The following is a 24,945-nucleotide window of genomic DNA, read 5'->3' as shown; positions in this document are numbered from 1 at the left end:
TAAAACTCGCCTTCTATTTCGAAAAGAAAATAGCCGAAACGATACATTTCGTTATGTTCTTCGTTGATGACAACTTCAAGGCTTGTTATTCCTGTTTTTACCCCTTCAGCGTTTTCTCTTATGCAAACCAATTGTTGGAAATTCTAAGTACATGTATACATGTACAAACATTCCTCTCCCTCTCACCCCCCCACCTCCATCGCTGCAGACACAAACACATACAAAACAGACACACACACACACATACAAACAATCTTTCTTTTTCTCTTTATGTCCTTGTGTAAATTTGTCTCTACCATGGAAGTCGTGCGAAAAATGCCGAACCTGACTCACACTCCGTCTTCTTTGCTATTGCCTCCATCTCCGTTCACCACCGTGGTTGTCGCGGTAACTTCTGGCGCCTCGCTATGGTCGCAGTCACTCTTGAGCGGTTGCTGCTCCCACTGCGCGTCCGTATGCGCTGCTAGGTCCGCGTCCGCGCCGTCACCGCTTGCGCCTACCGTAACCATTTCCGCTCGCGCGCCCTCACTCCTTTCCACGTCGTCGTTGGTGCGCTTGGTCTTGAACGGTCCCTGAGGCCCGCGGATGAGCGCGATGGCTATCAGGGTGACGATGAAGGTGATGAATATAGCGATGGTGACGTAGAGCCCGACATAGTTGAAGTTATCCTCGACCACCATCTCAACGGTGGTGTTGTTTGGAGTGCCTACAAGGTTTGGAGAAAATGGAAATGATGAAAAGGAGGAGTAAGAAAAAAAAAGTGTTACGCGATTATCACACTTTACAAGGGTTTCAGACTGTTGTCATTCTCTCAGCAGTATAGTTTCAATTTTCAGAATGGAATGAATTGGTTTTATAATCGGTCCGTGCGCTGCCATGGTATTTTTTATTTTTACCTTTGATAAAATACGATGAAGAAAAATAAAATAATCAATATAACTGCACGTATCGCAGCTTTCCAAAGTTTTGCATTCTGAAGTGGTATACCTCCATTATTGCTACTCAACTCAAGCAGTCTTTACCTTTCATAGCGTTTCTTTTGATTCCTTATCTCGAAGATAGAATGGATATTGAATTAATTAATTTCAAGCCCTCTGTTTACATTTTCTTACTGTCTATATATTTTGCTCTGATGTGAATCAAACCTCCCATTTTGCGTTGGTTTCATATTTCAACATTTACCAAATCAAACTTGCACATTGAGCCAAGCTTAAATACCGGGTAAAAGACAGCCAACAAAGAATTGTAATTAACGATACATATTTGATTTGAGTGTAAGATTAAATTCATAACCACACATTCAAACAAAATAATAATAAAGCATATAGAACACACAGAAATGTGGGATTTCTCTTTGATTCAAATTATGAAAACATGATAATATAAAATAATTTCATCCCGCAAAATCATAGTCCTTCAATTGCTCGCTGTAAGACATTGTGTCTCATCGGTGACATGACATTTTTGATCCTGCGACAATAATTGCTCATTTTGCTCAATAATTGCTTAATTTCTCAAAGGAATAGGATTGGGGTTATGATATGGTTTCAGGTTTATCTTGATGTGAGGGTTAGAATAACGGTTAAGGTCATGTTTAGGGGCAGAATTATGTTTGGCTTAGCTGCAGATATTCATGGGAGCAACAATGTCGCAGGAGCAAATGACATGGATAGGAACCAGGTTTCATCGTCTGCCGTATCAATATTGCTTTAGCGCCCTCTCGCGCTTCTAATGTGAAATCATCGGCTCGCAGAAATAATGTCGGACTGTTTCGAACAAAGAGATACTGTACCTGTTTCACCAGTTACAATTTCCGGTCAGTGCATTGTACAAGGACATCAAAGATACCCGTTTGGGCTCGCAATAAAAACTGCACAAAATGGTGTATATAACAGACTGATAACGAGAAGATACAGAGTAGCTATGACTGAAATTCCGCAAAATACATAGCTATGGCAGTATGTTCTTCTACACAATGTGGCAACCCCACGTATAGTTTTCCCTGTCCCTTTGCCTATTTCTCCTGCTACAGCTGATAGATTAAGCCCTGTTTTGAGCCCAGTCACCTACGAACTCAAATTGCCTAGAGCTACTATCTATAGGTTTTTCACTTGAAACACACACTATTAACCCAACGCATTATTTTCTACTGTGTTTGTACAAAAGCAAATGTTACCACCTTTGATGCCAGATTATTTCAAGTTCATCACCAAACCAATACTCTCACTTTCTTTACACTTTCACTAACTTAGTAAAGTATGTACAGACTGAGTGTGGTCGCCAATTAGTATGAGTAAAAGTACACAAATAAAAGGACATTATAATAATGCACTATGTATACATAATGAAAATTATGATAAAGGAAAACAAAATAGAACACACTTGAGGTCAAGCGTGGCAATAAAAAAGAATATACCCAAAATCAACAGGATATTCACAAAACTTCCGAACAGCAATTATGATAACAGCTAAACTCATGTTATCGTTTGCTCAGTACATAATTAACATCGGATATAGTATAGGTCTTCACGGCTAATAAACATACTAAGGTATACACTACAAACCAATGTTGATTTTATTAGTTATAACGCATTGAGTCCTTCGCGAAGACAGGTATAGTGTTGTAGTCTTTGCACCTATATAGTCATCAAAAAATAATTCACGTGTGTGCGCTTCAAATAGTTCTTCCTGTGAACATGAATTTGTATGAAGCTACTATCATTTGACAATTATTTGACCCTAAATTAGTCAGTTAAGCTTATTTTGACCATTTATGTTATATTCTTTTCCTTTCACAGATTCGACACGGAAGTCAAACATTTTCTACCTTTGTTTAATTAGTTTTTCACCTTTCTATCTTTATCCATACCTTTGTTCATTCATATACTGTAGGTATTATTAACAAACTTGCTGGAAAACAACCTCATATTTGAGTGCGGGTTAGTTGAATGATAAAAACAACCAACCAACCAAACTGCAAGGAATTGCTGTGATTTAAGATAACAAAAGTAAATCTGCAATATCTTCCGGAAACCACGCGAGTAAGAAAAGTATTGGCTAATTACTGGGCGGTGGGAATTCCTTTTCTTGGTTTTGTTTGCTTCCTGTCGTTTAATCTTGTTTTCCCCGCAAAAGAGAGAGAGAGAGAGAGAGAGAGAGAGAGAGAGAACGGAAAGAAAAAGAAGAAAACAAATCCCTAGCCAAAAATTTTCCCACAAAGTGAAACATGATGTCATCGTTTAGGGAGAATTATTTTGCGACCTCAGTTCAGACAAAGTCACGAAAACATGTCTGATAGGACCTGCGCCGGATAAGATTACTCGAAACAAACAGTCCGTCAAACATTTTTTAATACCAGACTTTCCAGCATAAATACACCCGAGACACTACATATTCCTGTTAATATCACTTTGATTACACCCGTGTTAGAGAGTTATGAACACTGTACCTACATTATAAATCAAACACCTATCAAATCAATAACCCTACCCTCCCCCAGCTTGCCGATATTTGATTTGATTTTGATTTTGATTTTATTTCTGAATTTCTTTTTCATACATAGATGAAATACAAAGTCAATTGAACGGACTAATTGAGCACAGTACAATTTGAATCTGACAAATAAATGATTAATTCAAATATCCAACATTTTTTTTTCTGACATAATGCAAAATGAAAAAAAAAACTATTTGTGCATTATGCAAACATAAGTTACAGTATATCTATTGTTCAAAGACAAATTAGGCAACTCTTGATGTACAGGAATTAAGGAGACCATCATCATAAGCAAACGCTTGACGAGGACAATAGCCTCAGAAATGATTGTCTAAATAATACAACATTGTAAGAACATAATATACAAGTCACCACACTCACTGAGTGGCGATAAAGAGAAAGACCAGCATGTAAACAGCATAATATAAACACAGCCAACGCATGATAAAGCAATAGGTTGCAGAGGTACATTGTTTTGACAATATTATTTAGTACAAACAGCAGTCTGGTTTCTAGACCGTTTGCCAACTGAACTCCGCGGCGACATAGTCACCGCCTTTGGACAAAACCACCTTGAACTATACATGTACATGTATGTCATACATACCAATGCATACCCTCACCTCAGTACGAAATTTTATGGATGCTGATAGTAGATTGGACATTGGACATTGTTTTTCCTTTAATACAAGAAATAACCGGTATTTAAAATTTGTAATATGATGTTATTGATAGGAAAGTAGGATATATAAAACATTCAATCAGTATTATGTTACGTTGTAACTTGTATGTGTGTTGGCGCAGATTTTGCCTACTTTTCATGGGCAAAGTCAGCGCTAATGGGCAATTCCGCGGTAACGGAATTACAAATCAGAGAATTTTGGCTCATATTCTTTCACCCTGTATACTGGATTGGTTACTTTGCCTTCTCATGATACATTTAAAAGATGCAGAGGTACTCACACTGTCACCCCAAATACAAATTTGTTAAATGTTCTCACTTGGTTGGTTACAAAGGAGGTCTATGTCCGATGGTAACGGAATTACCAGAGAATTGAGTCACAACTTCAACTCTGACTTTGGGAGTTGTTTCTCTGAAATCTATAACACATACACTATAGGTTGTTGTTTGATGTCATCTTTGATTGTGTCAACTTCAATTTAGTTGTATTGTTTTTCAAATATTTCATCACATTTTCACAGCAGCAGGCTTTTTCCCTGGAAAGTCAGTGGTAACGGAATTACACAAATGGTAACGGAATTACGCCTTCTGAAATACACTGGAAAAAATACACATTCTTGGTACTCATGTATTCTGAAATGTCTTGATAAAGATTGTTTATGCCTTTAGCTATAATATAACCACTAAATAAGTACTCTCTAGCCTTTGACCTTGAACTGCTACAAGTGCATAGGTGACAAATTAGTTTTTATTGTCAAAAAATCTAAAATTTTCATGCTAACAACTGTGATTTGAAGTTGTAACTATGTCAATCAAGATCTTGTAACTTGTAAGGACCACATCCATCAAAATTTGTCTACTTTCAAGTTAAGAATTTCACACTCTGCAGGTAAATGACATCTAAGACACATGGTAACGGAATTACGCTAGAATAGCCCTACACAAGTACAATTCTATAAATCCAGTCAACAGTACTCAAATTTTCTTGTATTTCTTTTGTTGATATCATGCAAGACAGATTTCTCTATTTTCTTCTTCCTAAATATGCCAATAATTGATAATATGTGTTAATTTCTTACAAGTATTGACATAAACATTATGTGCACATGCACAAGAAAATAATAAAAAAAACTGTCCGGATTGACACTGAATTTAAATCTAAATCATAAAGTGCCAATTTACAGTGCAAGATCACAGTGTGCAGCCCCATCATTGAACACAATGTTTAATACAAAGGATGCTTGAAACTTTTAATTTGCTAAGTGAAAAGATGCAATTATGGCTCAATGACAAATATAACAAATTACAATTCAATCATAAATTGAAAAGAAAATTTTCTTATATGATTATGGTACTGCACCAGTGCTCAATCATTATTATTTATATGTTGTGGCTTATATTAATCACTAAAAACTTGTGACATTTTACTAATAGCTGAAGTTGCCCCCTGGTATATAATGTAGTGCATAATTTGATAATACTTTTACAGTGTAAGTCCTACTTAAAATGAACTAAACTAAAATGAAATAGAATACAGCAAAATAACTTTAACAAACTACAACTTTTTGAACCATTATAGTGAGTCCACCAAATTCTGTTAATTCATAGAAAGGTAAGAGGGCCTCTTTTATCCATCTGCAGCTCACTGAGTTAGAGTCAGATTAATCAACCTGTGAATAATGTTAGTATTTACTTCTGACCACACAAAAATTTCCAAATGATGTCTTCAGAAACACCACAGTGATTTGATCATCGACTGTAATCATGACTTGGCCTATGAATTTCCTACAAGTTTCCTGTCTCTGTCTTTCTTCTTTGACTTTGTCTATTTTCTCATCCTGAGTGTTGCCATTTAATCACAAGAAGTGTGCATCTTCTCTTTTGCAGTAAGTTGTACAACTGCCTGACAGCAAATGATAAAATACACTGTAATGGCACTTGTATGAAAGGAAACTGGATTGTACAGCAAATGGTAACATGAAGAGTAAAGGTAGAAGCAGAAGCCCATTGACTTTAATATTTAAAATCTTATTAGGATGGGAAAGTATAGGCCTAAATGTTATATTTTAGAGCTGTATCACGATTACTGACTGGGTAAATGTTCATCATAAATGGTGTTTTTGTCTTTATTCCTTTTAAAAAGAAAGGATTAAAGAACAAATTTCAAAGGGTAGCAGATGCTCTGTATCAAATGGGCATGAAAATAAAAATACATAGTCTCTGTGGAGGAAAGATCTAAGAAACAGATGAAAGAAGGTCATAGTCATGCACTTCCCATTAAAGATAAAGGACTTGAGGATGAAAACAGGACATGTTCAATAAATGGTCAGACTATCGACTTGGTGATGATAAAGCCTTTAGCATACAAAAAGATCAAAGGTGTCACATTCAGTGGGCATCCGTGTCAAATAATGACTTCTAATTGGTCCTATCACAATGTGTATGATCCTTCTCTTAAATTCTTGATCTTTCCTCACAAAATTATCCTGTTCATTTCTCCCTGTCAGTAGCACTAGAAGTGCTCTCTTTTCATTTTAAAGAAATTTTATGTCCTTCCTCTTCTTTCTATCCTTTGTTCAATTTATCCTGCATCACACCCATTCAATAGTCCCTCATCACTATACTTACTGTATGAAACCATGAGACTTTTTAGCAAGACAATATACATTGATATCTCAGAATTCAGTATGATTTTTAATATTTGAGAATGGGTATCTGTAGCAATTAGCACAGTCTCCATGTAGTTCATATGAGAAAAGGTGACAGAAGGGAGGAGACTTTCAGCACAGAAGTCTTGTCAAGCGTGTACCCTGATGTCAGGACTCACTGTCAGAGGCATCCAGCTATGCTGAGTCATGTCAGTGTATCATACCATACATGTACATATATTTCAACTTTCACTCCTTTACTGCCAATCACTAACACTGTTAAGCTCAATGATAATGCCCTGAAGCTATTTCATGAACAGTTCACGTACATATTGGCACGAAAGTAGGTTATGTCATTCTCTTCCGTATTAGATGTGCGTGTAATTCCGTTACCATGTAATTCCGTTACCACAATTACAGAAGAACTGAAGGAGATATTTCACAAAATGTTTTGTGAGTTTTCAGGGAGTCACATGTAGAGAAAAAATTTACAAGGGGAGAAAAAAACAGTGATTAGTTTGTTCAGGAGAAAACTTTTTTCATTTTTATGGTAACGGAATTACATTAATTTGTCAGTAGATTTTGAAAGTTTCTCAAAAAAATATCATAATGAGAGCAACTGAATGCTTCATTGAATGTGATTGTTGAAGCACAGGAAGAAAGATGTGGAAGTATGGTTAAAGCAGAGAGATATTTAAGTTGCTTCATTTTGAATTTTCATTTAATATTGCAAAATTTTAGATGAATACAATAAATAGTCTCCCAAATTTAAAAGTGTGTACAACAAAATCGAGGAAAGTTATTGGAAAAGGGTTTTTTGTTTCCGTAAATACAACAATCCGTCTGTACGGGAAACTTAAATTTCTGGGCATTTACTTAACTTTGAATTTTGCTGTTTTTGCCCTTCCCATACGGAATTGCCCTAATACATTCCCAACACAAAGCAGTTGTTAGCATATGATAAAGTGTTTGCCTACGAAAACGGGCAGGTCAGCTGCACACAGAGTTTGTCCACGGAAAATAAGACTTAGTAGGTAATTCTTTTTTCCCATTCTCCCTGTTAGAATATCATTTTCAGGTGTGTGCTTGGACTTGAGCTCAAACCACGCTCACTTGCTAAGATGAACCTCATTTGATTAATACACTTGCGTTGTTGTTCTTCACTCAACTGAACGAACCACCCTTAATACCACAAGTTATGAAGCCCTTTAATGTTTTTATTTTTTTTTTATTCCTTCATCTGTATGTGAAATAGTATGATGGTAGAGAGTTGAGTAATGAATTTAAACACAAACTATAAATAATATAAAAGTTTTTTAATTGATTTATCGTCTGTTGGGAGTGGGTGGGTCGTTGGGTTGTCTTGAACACTATGAGTTTTGTGACAGCTTAGCGCCCTTGTCGTTCTCAACGGGCGATATTAAAGGGTCATTGTTTTACTCATTTGTATAGTATTTGTTTATGCAGGAATAATGTACATTCTTTATGATTTACAGTCTGTAACTTCCCTTTGGATTGAAAAACACATGCCTTCATGTCTGTGTTATATTGGGTCAATTCTTTATAATGCCAATCTGAAATTTCTTCTTGAATTGTATCACCCATGACCGCGTTTTACTGTACACAAAGCTGTTTACGCTTCTATAGTGACACCAAAGTGTAATTCACAGGTGATGACTGTAAATGTCATACATACCAGTGCATTTCTTTAACTCAGTATGAAATTTCACAGACGCTCATGGTAAATTGGACATTGTCTGTCCTTATCACTAGAGGCAAGCGGGAGTCAAAATTTCGTAACATGACGTTTTATAACAGGATAGTAGGATGATTTAAAACATACGTGTTTATACGGTGTACACAGAGCTGCATATTATGGTACTTGTGACACCTAGGTGTAATGCATAGGTAATGATTGTGTTCTATTGTTTCATTAATGCAGTCCGAAGCGTGGCGCCTCCCTGTCACGTGGTTGTTTGTTGGCGCCTTTATTGAGGTACTGCTTGGCGGTCTCCTGCGTCATCGGCGGGGCGTGGCAGAGGGCACCATGCTGGTGGTTACTGACCTACGTTTCCCTATACAATTAACTCACTTTTTCTCATTCCTTCATCTGCGCGTTTATACTGTGTACACAAAGCTGAATATGCTATATTTGTGACACCCAAGTGTAATACACAGGTGATGATTGCGTTCTATTGTTTCATTGTATATTGCAGTCCGAAGCATGGCGCCTCCCCGTCACGTGGTTGTTTGTTGGCGCCTTCATTGAGGTACTGCTTGGCGATTTCTTGCCTCATCGGCGGGGCGTGGCAGGGGGCGCCATGCTGGTGGTTATTGACCGTTCGCGCTGTGACCATACAATGGTGGGCATTCACCCATTCGCATTCAACCAGTGTTGTATCTATGTCATCCCATGTACATAAATTTGTGAATGTAAATCATTCAATTCAAGATGTCTGCATCTGGTATAGGAGAGGTGTTTTATTTTTTTCCTCTTTTTTTTTCTATCACTCTCTGAAAATGGTTAATGTAATACTCATAAATGTCAAGGGACATTTTACCTAGTTTATTTTTTTCTTTTTCCTCTGTAACCTGATTTCTTAACTGGTGTATGCCAATTCCTATTATATAGTAGAGCAAGGGTGAAGACGCTCTTAGATAATTGTTAATACGTTATTCTGTAATATATGTGGTACCTCGTGTATGGGATTAATGTTACATTGACTCTGTTTCCAACTATGATGTAGCATTTTCTTTTTTTTTAGTCTCGTACATCACAGACATTCAAGATGTCAAAATCCCCTGTGCTGCACTCGACAGGTGCCCTCGTGGACACAAGCAATGGCAATCACGCTCACCCTGTACTACACAATCCAATAGACACTGCATTCAATTCAATTACTGATGATGATTTTTTCGATACGGTAGGACCTTCTTTGGCAGAAAGAGAAGTAAATATTGATCAAAATAATATGTTTTTCGATAATTGTGTTTCAGATAGTTTTAATACATCGTCGAAAGAATTTCATTATGACTTTGATATAGAGAACCAATTGCAAAGCCCATCTTCGGAATATCTTACTCTCAACCAGTTTAATAATGTTGTCAAGGAATATGATCACACCATTTTTTCACTCATACATCTTAATATTAGGAGTATTAACAAACATTTTGAAGAACTGAGGTTACTTTTAGATGATCCCATCAGAAAAAAATTTTCGATAATAGGTTTAACCGAAACCTGGCTTTCCAATGATTTAAGTCTTCCTTTCGCCCTCGACGGATATGATTTTGTAGTTAATAACAGGCAAATTAGGGCGGGTGGGGGCGTTGCTTTATATGTTTCACAAAAGTATGATTATATAGTTCGTGAAGAGCTCAACTGTATGACTGAAGTTATTGAATCTCTTTTCATTGAAATTACAGTCCCTGGCAGTAGAAATATAATCATAGGTATAATGTATAGACCACCCAGTGCGAATATGAAATCATTTTTGGAATATTTTGCGAATCTAATGAAGGATCCAGTTTTTATTCATAAAAAATGTTTCATAATGGGAGATTTTAATATAGATTTATTGAAACAAAATACAATCTCACAAGATTTTATGGAAATATTTCTATCTGCTTCTTTCTTACCTTTGATATCTAAGCCCACGCGTATAGTTAATGAATCCGCCTCCCTTATTGATAATATTTTTTCTAATATTCTGCCTTCTCCTGATTCTCTTATATTACTTTCAGATATTACAGATCACTTCCCCATTTCGACTAGTTTCTTTTTAAATGATATTACTGATAATAAATCTAGTTCTTTATTTAGACGAAGAATTACACATGAAAATGTAGCCAGTCTGGGTGCTAGTTTAGACAGGACAGACTGGTCATCTATTTTTGACTCAAATGATGTGAATTTGTCATTTGAATATTTTATGCATATTTTTACTCAACTCTTGGACATTCATATTCCAAAACGAAGAGAAAAGTCATCCAACTATAAAAAGGTACCCAGGTTACCTTGGATTTCTAAGTCACTTTTGCGTTCAATAAATAGAAAGAATAATTTATATTACAAATTTAAAATGAAACCTACTGAGCAATCAAAACTGAAATATACTAGTTATAAAAATACTTTGACGAAAATTATACGTATTGAAAAGAAAAAATATTATACTAAGCAGTTACAATTTTATAAGCACGATATGCAAAATACATGGAAAGTTTTAAAGCAAGCAATGAATATATCAAATAACAAGTCGAATATTACTAAAATTAGATCTGATGATAAAATTCATGAAGATCCTCATTATATTTGTAATATTCTAAATAATCATTTTTCTTCCATTGGGGAAAATCTTGCAAGCAAAATTCCATCTTCAAATAAACATTTTTCTGAATTTTTAGGTCCACCAAATTTAAACTCAATGTTTTTTAGTCCAACATATAGTAAGGAGATAATCAATATTGTTTCTGATTTTCGTTCCAAAAAAAGTGCTGGACACGATGACATCAGTAATTTTCTGCTGAAGGGGGTAATATCTTCAATTGCGGATCCCTTATCTCATATATTCAATTTATCTCTTTTTTATGGTATTGTTCCTGAAAGTATGAAAATAGCAAAAGTCATCCCTTTGTTTAAAAAAGGTGACAAATTAGATGTTAATAATTATAGACCAATTTCTTTGTTATGTACATTGTCCAAAATTCTTGAAAAAATTGTTTACAAAAGAACTCTTACTTTTTTGAAATTCAATAATATACTCTCAAATACTCAGTTTGGTTTTAGAGAAAAACATAGCACCTCACATGCATTATTGAGTTTTGTTGAAAAAGCAGCACATGCTATCGACAAATCTTCACATCTCATAGGTTTGTTCCTGGACTTCTCCAAGGCCTTTGACACCATTAATCATGATATTTCACTTAATAAACTGCAACATTACGGAGTCCGTGGGAAGGCCTTGGAGTGGTTCAGGAGCTACCTCTTGAACAGGAAGCAATATGTCTCTTTAAATGGTTGCAATTCACAAATGTTAAATGTTAAATGTGGGGTCCCACAGGGAAGTTTATTAGGTCCGCTTCTGTTTCTTATTTATATGAATGATTTCTGTAAATCATCAGATATTCTTTCTTTCATTCTCTTTGCGGATGATTCAAATTTGTTTTTTTTTTCGCATAATAATCCTTTTACCCTAGTAAAGACATTAAATTTTGAATTAGAAAAAGTTGCTCAATGGATAAAAGCTAATAAATTATCTCTCAATCTTCAAAAAACAAAATATATGCTTTTCAGCAACTCCATTGAGGCACTACCTGCTGATATTATTTTTGATGGCACACCACTGGAAAATGTTTCTTATATCAAATTTCTGGGAATAACAGTTGATAATAAGCTTTCATGGAAATTTCATATTGATAGTATATGTAAGATTATTTCTCGAAACATCGGTATAATCAACAAGATTAAATTTTGTCTTCCTTTGTCGTCCCTGCTTACATTATATTCATCCCTCATATTGCCTTATTTAAATTACGGTATTCTTGTATGGGGAAATACATATCAAACTCTTTTGGATAAATTACTTCTGCTACAAAAGAAGTCACTGCGTATTATATGTCACACTGCATATTTGTCTCATACTGATCCGTTATTTTTTGAAAATAAGATATTTAAAATTAAAGATTTGTATTTGTTTAATTTAGGACAATTTATGTATAATTACAATAAAAATAATCTTCCATATATATTTGAATCAATGTTTTCAAAAAATCAATCTGTTCATAATTATCCTACAAGGCAATCCTACGAATTTCATTTACCATTTTTTAGGACTTTGCTGGCTCAGCAAACCTTCATCTACGAGGGGCCTAAGTATTGGAACTCACTTCCCAACGACATAATAACAGCACAAACTTTGAATTCTTTTAAGAACAAATTAAAATTCTTTCTGTTGAAATCTTATGATATACAACCAAATTAGGTTCGGTTTCATTCTCTCAATCAAGTCGTTTGTTTGTTTGTTTGTTTGTTTTTACAAGTATTAAGATATCACACAGAAAATCATCTTTTAAGGAAAACAATCTGTCTAACATAAGTTTACCTCAGATATTTATTTTATTGTACCAGTAACAGTGAGTCTATTCTCTTTCTCTTTTTTTTTCTTATATCCGTTCCTATGCATTCATACCGGCATATGCACCCAATCAATCGCAATTTCAAACCAGGGAGCGTTGTATTGTTTTGTTATTGCATTTTAATCATGAAGTACAGTATGCTTGTGTCCACGATGGCGCGTGTTGTACCATAGTCTCATTTCCCCCTTTTTTGTTCTTTTTTTTTTCTTCTTTTTTTCCCCTTCCTAAGTTAATTTCATGTCAGTTGACATTGGTTTCTTTGACTTTGTGTACGTATTTTTTGAGGGTCCCATACCCTACAAGCTTTGCTTTTTAAGTGGGACCCTCCATTTCCATTCTAATCTTTGTATTAGGTATATACCTTAGAAACGAAATTCTGTTGTTACTCGTGACCACTTGTACGTTTTCTTTGAAATTGTTATAAATTTGTTCTGTAAATGTATTGTATATATTTTTTCTGTTTATTCAATGGAAATGGAAATAAAATTGAATTGAATTGAATTGAAATGTACCAGTTTTTGACGTTGAGGGCGTCAATATCCTGAATAGCGAAATAATACCAGCAGAGGGTCTGGAAGCCAGACTATACAAACAGGTGGATGGAACTTTTTTTTTGTCACTAGGCCATTGGTAGAGAGAAAAAGGGTCCCAAAAGTATCAATACATGCATGGAAACCAGCCGTTCACCTTGGCCGCGTCAGACTTTGTGTTACGAAAAGGTTGTCTAACCAAATGATATCACATTTATGGACTTTTGCTCTGAGAAAATAGACCGGTTCTGTAATGTATTCAGATTTTATGCATGCTTTCTTCACCTAAAAGCTTGCTGGAGGCTTGCCTTACCTATAGCAACAACTAAGTGAATTCCTGCCTATGGAACTTAATAGGAGGGAGAAGGTCAAAGAAATGCTTGTTTATTAGGCTGTTGTAATAATGATGATGATGATGATGATAATAACAATAATAATAATAAAAATAATAATAATAATAATGATAATAATAATGATAATGATAATAATAAACGTGAATCTATATTGCGCGCATTCTTTAAGAATATCATATACTCAACTGTGCAAAACGATAAATTAATCAAAATATGAGAAATTTCCATAAATTATTGTGAACATGACAAAAACGGTCTATTGCAATAAGCTATTCCTTCTACCTGCTAATACTGAAGTCATAACACATTTGTAACAAGAGAACCGCGGGTCTAGCGCTCACCTGAGTATCGCAAGTTCACCTTTCACGCAGTCACTAATCTAAATTATTCACAGCTCTACCAAAATTTGACCAGGCATTCTCAAGTAGAAGATGAAAATGTACAATAAGGGCCCAAATTTTTTAAGATTCCTTAATTTGGGGGGGATTGGGGCCCCCTGGGGCCCTCTGGGTGGGGCATGATGCCCATTTTGATAAATTGAGATCCTGACCCCCTAAGGATGCTACCTACCAAGTTTGACGAAAATCCATCATGAGGTTTTCAGGAAGAAGATGACAATGTACAATTCAGGCCCCCATTTGGACCTTCCCAACCACCCCCCCCCCCCCCCACCCCTGCCCCCAAGAGGGGCACCCCTGGATCTCCTATGAACAAACTCGAAACTACAGTCATTAATGTACTAACTCATAGTATTATCTTAGCTCTATAACTTCTGATTCTAGAGAAAATTTATAAAGATTCCTTCATTTGGGGGGTTTGGGCCCCCCTGGGGGCCCCCTGGGTGAGGCATGGTGCCCATTTTAACAAATTGAGATCCTAACCCCTTAGCGATGCTACCTGCCAAGTTTGGTGAAAATGGGTCATGAGGTTCTCAAGAAGAAGATAAAAATGTACAATTTAGGCCCCATTAGGACCCCTCCTCACCCCCTCCCCTGGGTCCCAAGGGGGCACCCCTGATTCTGCCATGAACAAACTTGAAACTGCAGTCATCAATGTCCTAACTCATAGTATTAACTTAGCTCCATCACTTCTGGTTCTAGAGAAGAAGATTTTTAAAGATTCCTTAATTTGGGGGGATTTGGGCCCCCTGGGTGGGGCATGGTGCCCATTTTTACAAATTGAGTTCCTAACCCCCTAGGGATGCTACCTGCCAAGTTTGGTGAAAACGGGTCATGGGGTTCTCAAGAAGAAGATGAAAATGTGCAATTTAGGCCCCATTATAACCCCTCCCCACCCCCCTCCCCTGGGTCCCAAGGGGGGCATCCCTGATTCTGCCATGAACAAACTTGAAACTACAGTCATCAATGTACTAACTCATAGTATTAACTTAGCTCTATCACTTCTGGTTCTAGAGAAGAAGATTTTTACATATTCCTTAATTTTGGGGGGTTTGGGGCCCCCTGGGGGCCCCCTGGGTGGGTCATGGTGCCCACTTTAAGAAATTGAGTTCCTAACTCCCTAGGGATGCTACCTGCCAAGTTTGATGAAAATCGGTCTTGGGGTTTTCAAGAAGAAGATGAAAATGTAAAAAGTTTACGCACGACGCACGACGCACGACGGACGACGCACGACGCACGACGGACGCCGGACGAAAGGCGATCGCAATAGCTCACTTGAGCCTTTGGCTCAGGTGAGCTAATAACAATCTTGTATGCATGATGCATTAGCTATCACCATGTCGGGCAATCCCCTGCCAAGCTGTGTGGATGGCGGGAACCACCTTAGTTTAAAGTTTACGAAGACTTAAAATAATTATGTTAGTAAAGCCCCTGTCAGTTGCAGGCAAATGGAGTTTATCATAGGCATCGCCCAGCCTTTGAATTTCCACCAATAGTCTTGCAGGATGCAGACATGTCTTGCTATCATTGGTTATTCAAGGAGTTCAAGAAAAACGAAATGATGCTTCTGGCACTCTTAGGGGTGGGGCATAATGATGAGGGTTGCGCTATCCCTCTTTTCCCCCCTCCCCTCTCTCCTATTCCACCTCCCCACCTCCCCATCCCCACCCCTCTCTATGATAATGACGTCACTCACCCTTCTGATGAGCATCCGCGTTGCCTGCTAAGTTCTCGGGATCATCTGGTGAGAGAAGAAAAAACGGGGAATCACAACGAAAAAAAAAGGAGATAAGTCCACATGCACGTTAAAACAGCTGCAGGTAAATATCGCACATGTCCTCATTGCCATGAACTTTTAATGCGAGGTCAAGCCAGCGCTCTTTTTCTTGAGCCAAGAGAAACATTTCGTGCCACGTGGGGTGGAAGAGGAGTCTGAGGAGAGCGTGGGGCTTGACCTGTTGTTGTTGTTGTTGTTGCTGTTGTTGTTTTGTTTTGCAGATGTTTATATGGTAGAGCTTTCGTTACTGTCTCAAGATTATTTATGTCATACCTTTATCCACCTATATTGTGAAGCTGAAGTCAAGAAACTATACAAAATAATTAGGATTTGATCTCTGCTCTGTGATTTCTTTTTTTCAAGAACACAAAAAGAAGGCACTAAAAGATGTGCGCAATTTATCCCTACTTGCTTTATTTGCAAGTGGATATAAGTCAGTGTAAAAATGTACAGAGCATTTTTTTTTCATCAAATGACATGTCACAAAAGTCCTCCCTAGCATGCAGTCACGTAGGGAAACAGAATGACAGCAACATCACTATACGTGTATTTTAAACAACAAAAATTACAATTATATATAAAAGTGTATACGTAATCTTAATAACAAAGAAAGAGTCAACGAGTCAACATCATGCATGCTTGTCAATTTGAGATATTTGTGATTATCGTGCTAAAGAAAAAAACACACACACAAAGAAAATGATGAGAAAATAAAAGTTATTTTCAATCATGACTTCAAGACAATGCCTTGTCACGCAACAGGTGGGGAACCCTTAGAGGTGCATGGGGTATCCTTGTCTTTTGCTCTGATGATGGACTTAATACTTTGAAATATCCGAAAATGGCGCTTCTTCAATATATACTGTAGTACATAAAATACAAACTAGTCTACATCATTCAACAACCAAAGAGACGAAGTCCATCTCACCTGAATTGTCCACCGCTTCCGTATTGTCATGGGCTATGTTAGCATTGTCATCCTCCCTGTCGTCTGAAGTTCAACAAAAATCAAGATTAAAAGAAAAAAATGTAAACATAATACAAATGATTTGTTGTGCAAGAAAAACAACAGTATGATACTTAAAGGACAAGTCCACCATATATACATGCTGATTGAATAAATGCAGCAATATCAGTATAACACTTTAGTGAGAGTTTGCGGAAAATCGGACAATCCGTTGAAAAGTTATGAATTTTTAAAGGTTTCTGCTCAGTCACTGCTGGATGAGAGTTTACTTGTGATGCCACATCAAAAGAAAACATAAAGAAAATTCAACATATTTTCACTTTTCTCGCATAATAAAAGCACGCTTGACTTGCTTCTTTCAGAAGGCATGGGGAATAGTATTACCCTTAACATACGTCAGTGACAAGTCAAGGAAATGGGCACTTTTTTTCCACAAAAAAAAATTGTGAAATTCTTTATATTTTTCTTAAATCGTTCTACGCATGTGACATCATGCACTGTCGTAATCTCCTCATCCAGAAGTGACTGCGTATATACTTTAAAGATTAATAACTTCAGAACGGATTGTCCAATTTTCCCCAAACTTTCACCGATGTGTTCTGATAATATTGCTACATCTATTCAATCCACATGTATATGAAGTTGAACTTGTCCTTTAATGTATCATAAAACATCAAAACATTACTCTTCTATTAGCGAATGATTCAGTCACTCGAAAATTTTGCGTTGCTTTGATATCAAACTGTTTATCTATTATTCTATCATCATCTACCGGAATTTTTCCACATTCAGTTAATTAAATGCGTGCTCATCTCCCTAATCTCCGACAGGGCCCTAATGCTGAGATGACATGATATTAATGAAATTATGATAAGAAACACTTAAACTCGTGCACGAAGGATTGTGCAGGCAATTCATCCTTTCCCAATTTCAGGGCGAAATCAGTACGGCATGATAACATCTCAAAGTTTTCAAACCTTATATACACAAAAATAGACCAAGAATATTTTCAAATTGCAGGTATTTCGTGCCAAAGTTACACTTGTACAAAACGGTACGGCGTGGTGTATTATATACGTAAGTAGGAAAAACACAACGTTACTTCAAATAGTAAAAATAAAAAAGCAATACATAGCATTTGATATCAGTCATCCCCCTGAGTCGCTAAAGAACCATTTCATTATGGCTTTTATGATAAGTGGAAAATACACCAAAAATTCCAAAATACCAAATACGCATAGAAATGAGACAAGTTTAATCAAAATCAGCCATAAAATTAGAATTGAATGGGATCTTTGAATAACATACAAATTTTCACGAGACCGTTTTGTCAGTCACGATTTCATTCATTTGAATTTTGTCTTTTACGATCATACACTTTACTTTAGTAACATTTCGCTCTCCATGTACAATAATGTAATACATACATTGCACACTGTCACTTGCTAATTCATATCAGATCTGCTGAGATTTGCTGAGAAGATGAAACTAAATACGATTTCACTTCAAGTTGGAATATTTTAGCCCAAATTAGTGCGAAGGTCAATGAGAGACACTCGAGGTGATGGCGTCATAATATGCTTGTCACGTGATTTTAAAAGTGTAGCTGCTGTGAGTGTTAAAGTTAGAAAGCTCCATTTACCACTTTCTTATTTCTGATGTAAATGACGGTACTATTCTGTCTGTTTGGTTGTACTCTTATTATCAGAGTATAAACGCAAACAATAAAACTCAATCAAACACAAACTGTACAAATGCCTGTCAAACAACTGCCATACAAAACATAATTATATTTTTGTTCTTGCCTTCTATTTGTTTTAAAACGGCTACGAAAGCAAACTTAACAACAGGTAGTCAAAGTCAACACGTTTTTGGCGATTATCAGCAATATAATCTTTCTATTTTGCCCTTTGGTGCCTCACGCAATGCCATAGGATATGGTAGAGTTCCTTTCCACAATCTGTAACCTTGTTTCCTACACTATGGCCTGAATTCACGAAGGTGGTACAATTGAAACCATGGTTTACTTTAAACCATGGACAATTTGTATGGAGCGCCAAATGTCGCATGGCCTATTTCGTTATAAAATCAGTCATTTCGTCGAAAAATCATAATTTCATAACGAAATATCATTTCGTCAACGAAATGATTATATCGTTAACGAAATCAACATTTCGTCAAAGAAATGGTCATTTCGTCGACAAATGACTGATTCGTAACGATATAGGCCATGCGACACTTGGTGCTCCATACAAATTGTCCAAGGTTTAAACCATGGTTTCATTTGTACCACCTTTGTGAATTTGGGCCTTGGTGTCCAAGATTTTCCAGTTCCATGACAGTGCTCCTTTCTGAGTATGCGAACCACTCATACTCGCCTTAAGGGCCTACTATTGATCAATGATAACAGTCCAGAAATTTTAATACACAATCTCCAATCAAAATGTACTGTCCGTTACACCGAGACAACTTGATCAGATTTACGGCCAGATATTGCTTGTTTCAGAACACGATGACTTTTATCAAGTGCTGTGCGACCACATCACAAGGGGTGACTTGAACTAATTTCTGGTTCAAATCTATTTAGTGACAGATGAGATGCTATTGGCCTAAATATGTTGGAAAAAAAAAATCCCAGCGTGATTACGCAATCGATCATGTTTTGTACATAAACTTGACATTACTTTTGATCCCCTCCCCCCCCCCCCCCCCATACACACTGCCAGCATACCTTTTAGTCTCTGAATTTAACAGTCAAACTTGACTCATGCATCACGTCTTGTGGAAGAAAAACAAAACAAAGCATTGTGCTTGATTGTATTTCTCAGAGTTTTCATTCGAGTTGGCATTCCGGTATTTAGGATTGACGATCCCTAATTTGTCAAAATTAGCTTGTAAAAGAAAGTAAAAATTAAAGGTGACTGCTTGCAACACCTTGAGCACGAACTATTGAGATAATCTAGTAACGGGTCAAAGAGCCCACTTCAATCCCCGCACTCAATGGATAGGATAGCTACTTTAAAAACAGAGTTCAAATTCACTTTGAAGTTATCTGTTTGCATTGGGCTAGTGTTTACACAGTATATTTTAAATTCTATATCGGTTTATCTGTACTGCGTGCGGAACACGATGATGAGTACTAGTATATACGATGGAGGCAACGTGACGTGGTAATTGCAGTTTTTGCTACCCTCGTTCACCGTTTGTTTGTTTGATTGATTGTTTGTTTGTTTGATTGATTGATTGTTTGTTTGTTTGTTGGTTGGTTGGTTGGTTTGGTTGTTTGTTTGTTGGGCAGGAAGGAGAAAACACAGATTAAACAGGTAGCATTATTCATTTTCCTACTTGATCTGACGATTTGTTCGCACCTTGAACAAGACAAATCTTGTGTCCATGTGTCCTCGAACCTGAAGTAAGGCATACGAACTTATGTTGAGTGAACAATACTCAGTATGTGAATTTATGGTGTGTTTCAAAAACTTGCGAAATCCCAAATACCCGAACCAACTTCCGAGGGGCGTAGGCCCTATATCAATTCCAGAGCCAGATGGGAATACCGGGTAAAAGAATCGGTGGGGTCAGGTCGTCTAAGGTCAACCATCACCTCTCACGTCACCGTCTTGACCTCTGAGGTCAACATGGTACTTCGGAAAAACCCCGTCGATATTTTTTTTCCCTTCACGTTTGGGGCATTGTAAACTAATGACGTGTCCGGCATGCACGAGCAAAGCTCGATCAGTTCAGAAACAACATCCTCCTCATACGTCTACCCACGTTTAGTTCGGGAGACGAAATATTACATACGTCTTTCTATACCTCGCTGAATCAAACCATCAGGCATGGCGTGTATGTGTATGTGTGTGAGAGTGTGTGGTTGTGTGTGTGTGTGTATGTGTGTGTGGGTGTGTGTGTGTGTGTGTATGTGTGCGTGCGTGTGTGTTTTCTTGGAAGTGAAGGAATCATAACAGGAGGAAAATCTAATGCTGGAAGCTGAATAAAAAATTTCACCATTTTGATGATGGCAAGAAAGACGTCTTTAAAGGTATTGTAGATAGGCCCTATACTGTTCGTGTTATCACAGTATTTTGATACATACGTGTAGGTCAGGATGTGATACAACTGACCTGGTCAGTTGTATCACAAATTATCCCATACCATACAAAAAAAAAATCGCAATAAAGTCTAAAATATACAGGACATATCACCGTTTTACTCAATAAACCATTACTGTAGACTTATTTAGTCTAGAAACATTTTTATTTTAACTATATGTTAATATTTTGTATGTGCAATACTTAAGATTGATTATGGGCTCTACTGCAGTGGTTAAATTTTTACATTGGTTGTTTCTATCCCTAATTCACATTTTTGAGCTATTTTGAAGCACTATAAAGCTGGGTATTTGTTTCATCTGCAAATGGAAAATAATGCCTTCAATGTGTCTATCCCTATAACAAGGCTTACAAAGCTGGAATTAATTCAAGTTTTCTGTATACATCCCGGACGAGGAAACTCTGGATGACAAGGATGAACGGACTTCCTTGCTTGGTGATAACGAAAATTGAAACGCAGACGAATAATTAGTATTTTTCATACATAGGTCAAATTCGAGAATAAAGGAGGGGGGGGGGGGAGCAATTCGAGTGTCCTCGTCTGTGGTATGTCTACCTTTCAAACTACAACGTACGTAAACCTCTGCCGTTTACAAGGTGGAAAATCATGCTCATGTTGTCATGTTGTCACGTGACTGAAATTACGTCACTGGAACAGTGAACGGTACACAATCATATTCCTTTATGTTGGAACATGCCATGTTTACATCAGCACTTTACTCCCGGCAATTTCATTCTTTTGGAGACAGCGCACTTATTGTACAAAGAGAGCGAACTGAAAAACTCCAGGTGTATATGAGGTTACCATCCTTCATTAGCTGCAACGATTGAAATACGGTCATTTCCTTCCGATATTGCTTAGTGCATAAGTGTTCATGAGAGAACGTTTCTTCTCCTCAAGTCCAATTAAAGAAGAAATCCACCCAAAAAAATCAATAAACTTAAGAAGAAAGAGAAAAATATTCCATACAGAACGATACAAAAATGAAAAAAAAAACGGATAAGAAATAAGGAAAATTATGACATTTTGAAATTTTACATTTTTTTCGGTAAACATTTCTTGACCAGTCGAAATTACCATTCCATAAATGGTATCGGGCGAAACTGAAGCAATTCATAATCTAATCCTTAATACTTGCTTGGTATACAATCGAGGAGGTACCTTATAGGACATAATATACAATAACCTGCACGCAAGACTACTAGATATGTAACCACAACCTGCTTGTACCACGTCACAAATTGGGTACTCCGTTCGGACTGCATTGGCCGACTCATCTGACCTTCCATTGAGGAGAGAGAGCGTAAATACAGATAGAGTATTCAGATTGTCTCGACCGACCCTACACGGATTTTGACCAGTAACCTTGCAACTGAATTTACTTTTAATGAACAACTCAACGGGAATAACAACCACAACAACTACTACCGTATGTACCACAATATCATTGCCTGTAATAAGGGCACCAAAGGCAACAAGTACGGTGAAAATAGTTCAGTCCAAAAGTTCTCTGAAAAGAAAACAAAAGAAACATTTCCATACTATTCAAGGAGAAAAGTGTTTCCTGCATCACTTCGAAAAAGGGCTGGAACGTCAATCGCTTCCCGCGGAAATTACGGGCAGATATCTCAATGTCCTGTTTGATACATCCGTGCTGAAACAACAGTGTGTGACTGGCTTGTGATCCGCATCCATTCTCCGATCATGGACGATTCACGCACGGTCAAGAGGGCATTGTACTCTACAACCAAGGAGGATCGAGGGAGTGACCAATAATAGTTGTCTTATACATCCTCGGGGAAACCTTATACCTCCTCGGGGAAACCTAGGAGGTACGTCCTTGGAGAGACTAGGTACAACGCAGGATGTTATACCAGGCGAGTAACTCCTTGCTACAACTATGGATCCACGAAATTTTAGAATTAAAATCATAGAAAATTAATGCCCTTTCATATTACATTTCATAAATGGTTACAGTATCTCACAAAAAAGTACGATGTAAAGAGCCATCTCAACGAAAACGAACCATATTATATAGTAAACACACCTATGATCAGGAAGCCGCCCTTCCTCCCCCTCCCACCCCCACCCCCCCCCCCCCCCCCAAAAAAAAAAAAAATCCGCATTTTCCTCCTCAGCCCATCCCCACGACCAACAATGCGTGGTTGTGTTCGCGTTTGGATAAAGGCTAAGTAGCTTGCGCCAATCTGCTTCTGTGGTTGTTGGTAATATGTTTTAGGTCACTCAATCGCCGTAACCTTTTTGAGATAAGAACCGATTAGTTCAACTTGTTCAACAATACGGGAGGCAAAAACAAAACAAAACAAATCAAAACAAAATCAATGGTCCAAAACGATAGGACTAAACGTTGGTGGTATATATGGGTTATGCAGCTGGAAATCAGTAGAATTATGGAAACAAAGTACGTCATCTACACAGATGTCTATCCGGAGGAGTACTTACGGCTCTCCTCCGTAGACAGGAGGGAATTCTGTGAAGCCAGACGCATGACAGTCTCCGCGGAACATATCCCAGCCCCGACGACAAAATAAAGACCGATCTTTCGGTAAATACATCTTCATACAAATCCATATCATCAATGCAGAGAAGTAAAAGAGAGACTACCAATGGTAGTAATACTATCCAACGCTTTTCTAATATTTGAAGATGAAATAAAGGTGATGAGGATGATACCTTAATTACTATTACACCTACTATTACACCTATTGACAATGAGTCAAAATGATGCAATTATTACAACGATATTATAATAATCGTAATGACGGTGCAATTACTAATTCTATACTTGTAACAGTTCTCTAGTTCTGGCTTGCCGATGTCAGTTTATCACTGCTCCATTATAAATCTAGATACAGTAGACAAGAACAGTGTAATGATAATCACAACAAAGCGTGCCCCGCAAATATGTACAGGCATATAAATATATTAAGAAATATAAGGTAGGTAGGTAGGTATTCATTTCCGTTAAAAACATATACATACATATATAAAAGGCGAAGGAGGCGTTGTCTCAATTACACTACGTTTTGAAGTTTTTTCGTCAATGATACGAATTAGGGCCCAACTACGACAAAATGAAAGAAATTAATCAATCAACGACGACGTGGATTTCGTGTGATCTCTAGAATGAAATATATTCAAAAAAACATGCAACACTGTGGAGAAAATTTCAAATGCAATCCCTCTTCGTGATCACGACGGTGGTCAGTTCAAAGGCCAACAATAGTATGATAGAAGGTTTTTAAAAATTGACATAAAAGAAAATTCCGGGAACTTTGATATTCCTATGTTTTCACAAAATTTTTCCAGAAAACATATAGTTTTATGGCCTAATGTATTAAAATTGTATTAACAAAACAAAACATCTTTATTTTCAATAGTTCTGTTACTTTTCAAGACATGGATCTACATAATTTTATGATGAGAATGGATCCCAGCGTCTTGCGTAAAAATGGTCGTGTATACTGCCTCTACCCAACTTGCGTGTATTATTAACGGGACCCAAAAGCAAGAAGCTAAATGGTCTATTCGAACAATACATGTATAAACACACTCGATACGGCTTTCAGAGTTTTGTTTCATGATTATTTTTAGAGTATAAAAGAAAATTAGATGACAGATTGACAGATACATTATATACTCTCTAATATAAATGAGGGACTTGAGTAGATCAATAGAACGTACCCGCTGAAAACGAAGGCGGTGAGTCTGTATATCCCGAGTCGAGTCCAGTTCCTAATCCGCTCCCAGTGAGGGTGTCGAGGGGGGATTGGGACTCGTGTGGTTCGAATGCGCTGGGGTGTAGGTTTTCAGGCGGGATATTCAT

At 37.0% G+C, this 24,945-nt stretch overlaps 1 protein-coding gene across 1 annotated transcript; it reads right to left on the bottom strand.

Moving 5' to 3' along the window:
- Positions 1–329: 329 nt before the first annotated feature.
- On the bottom strand, positions 330–24,945 carry LOC139722588 (uncharacterized). The gene is made up of 4 exons (XM_071633889.1): positions 24,804–24,945; positions 16,947–17,009; positions 15,938–15,982; positions 330–706 (listed from the first exon to the last, which is right to left on the bottom strand). Exons 1-4 carry the CDS (start codon positions 24,943–24,945, stop codon positions 330–332), a joined length of 627 nt encoding a protein of 208 aa, XP_071489990.1.

Source organism: Diadema antillarum, unplaced genomic scaffold, assembly GCF_040938485.1.
Source record: "Diadema antillarum isolate AM-2024a unplaced genomic scaffold, OU_Dant_1.0 scf00000167, whole genome shotgun sequence".
In the NCBI taxonomy this organism is placed as follows: domain Eukaryota; kingdom Metazoa; phylum Echinodermata; class Echinoidea; order Diadematoida; family Diadematidae; genus Diadema; species Diadema antillarum.
Note: the sequence above shows the minus strand (reverse complement) of the source record. Positions and strands in the feature narration are given on the sequence as shown.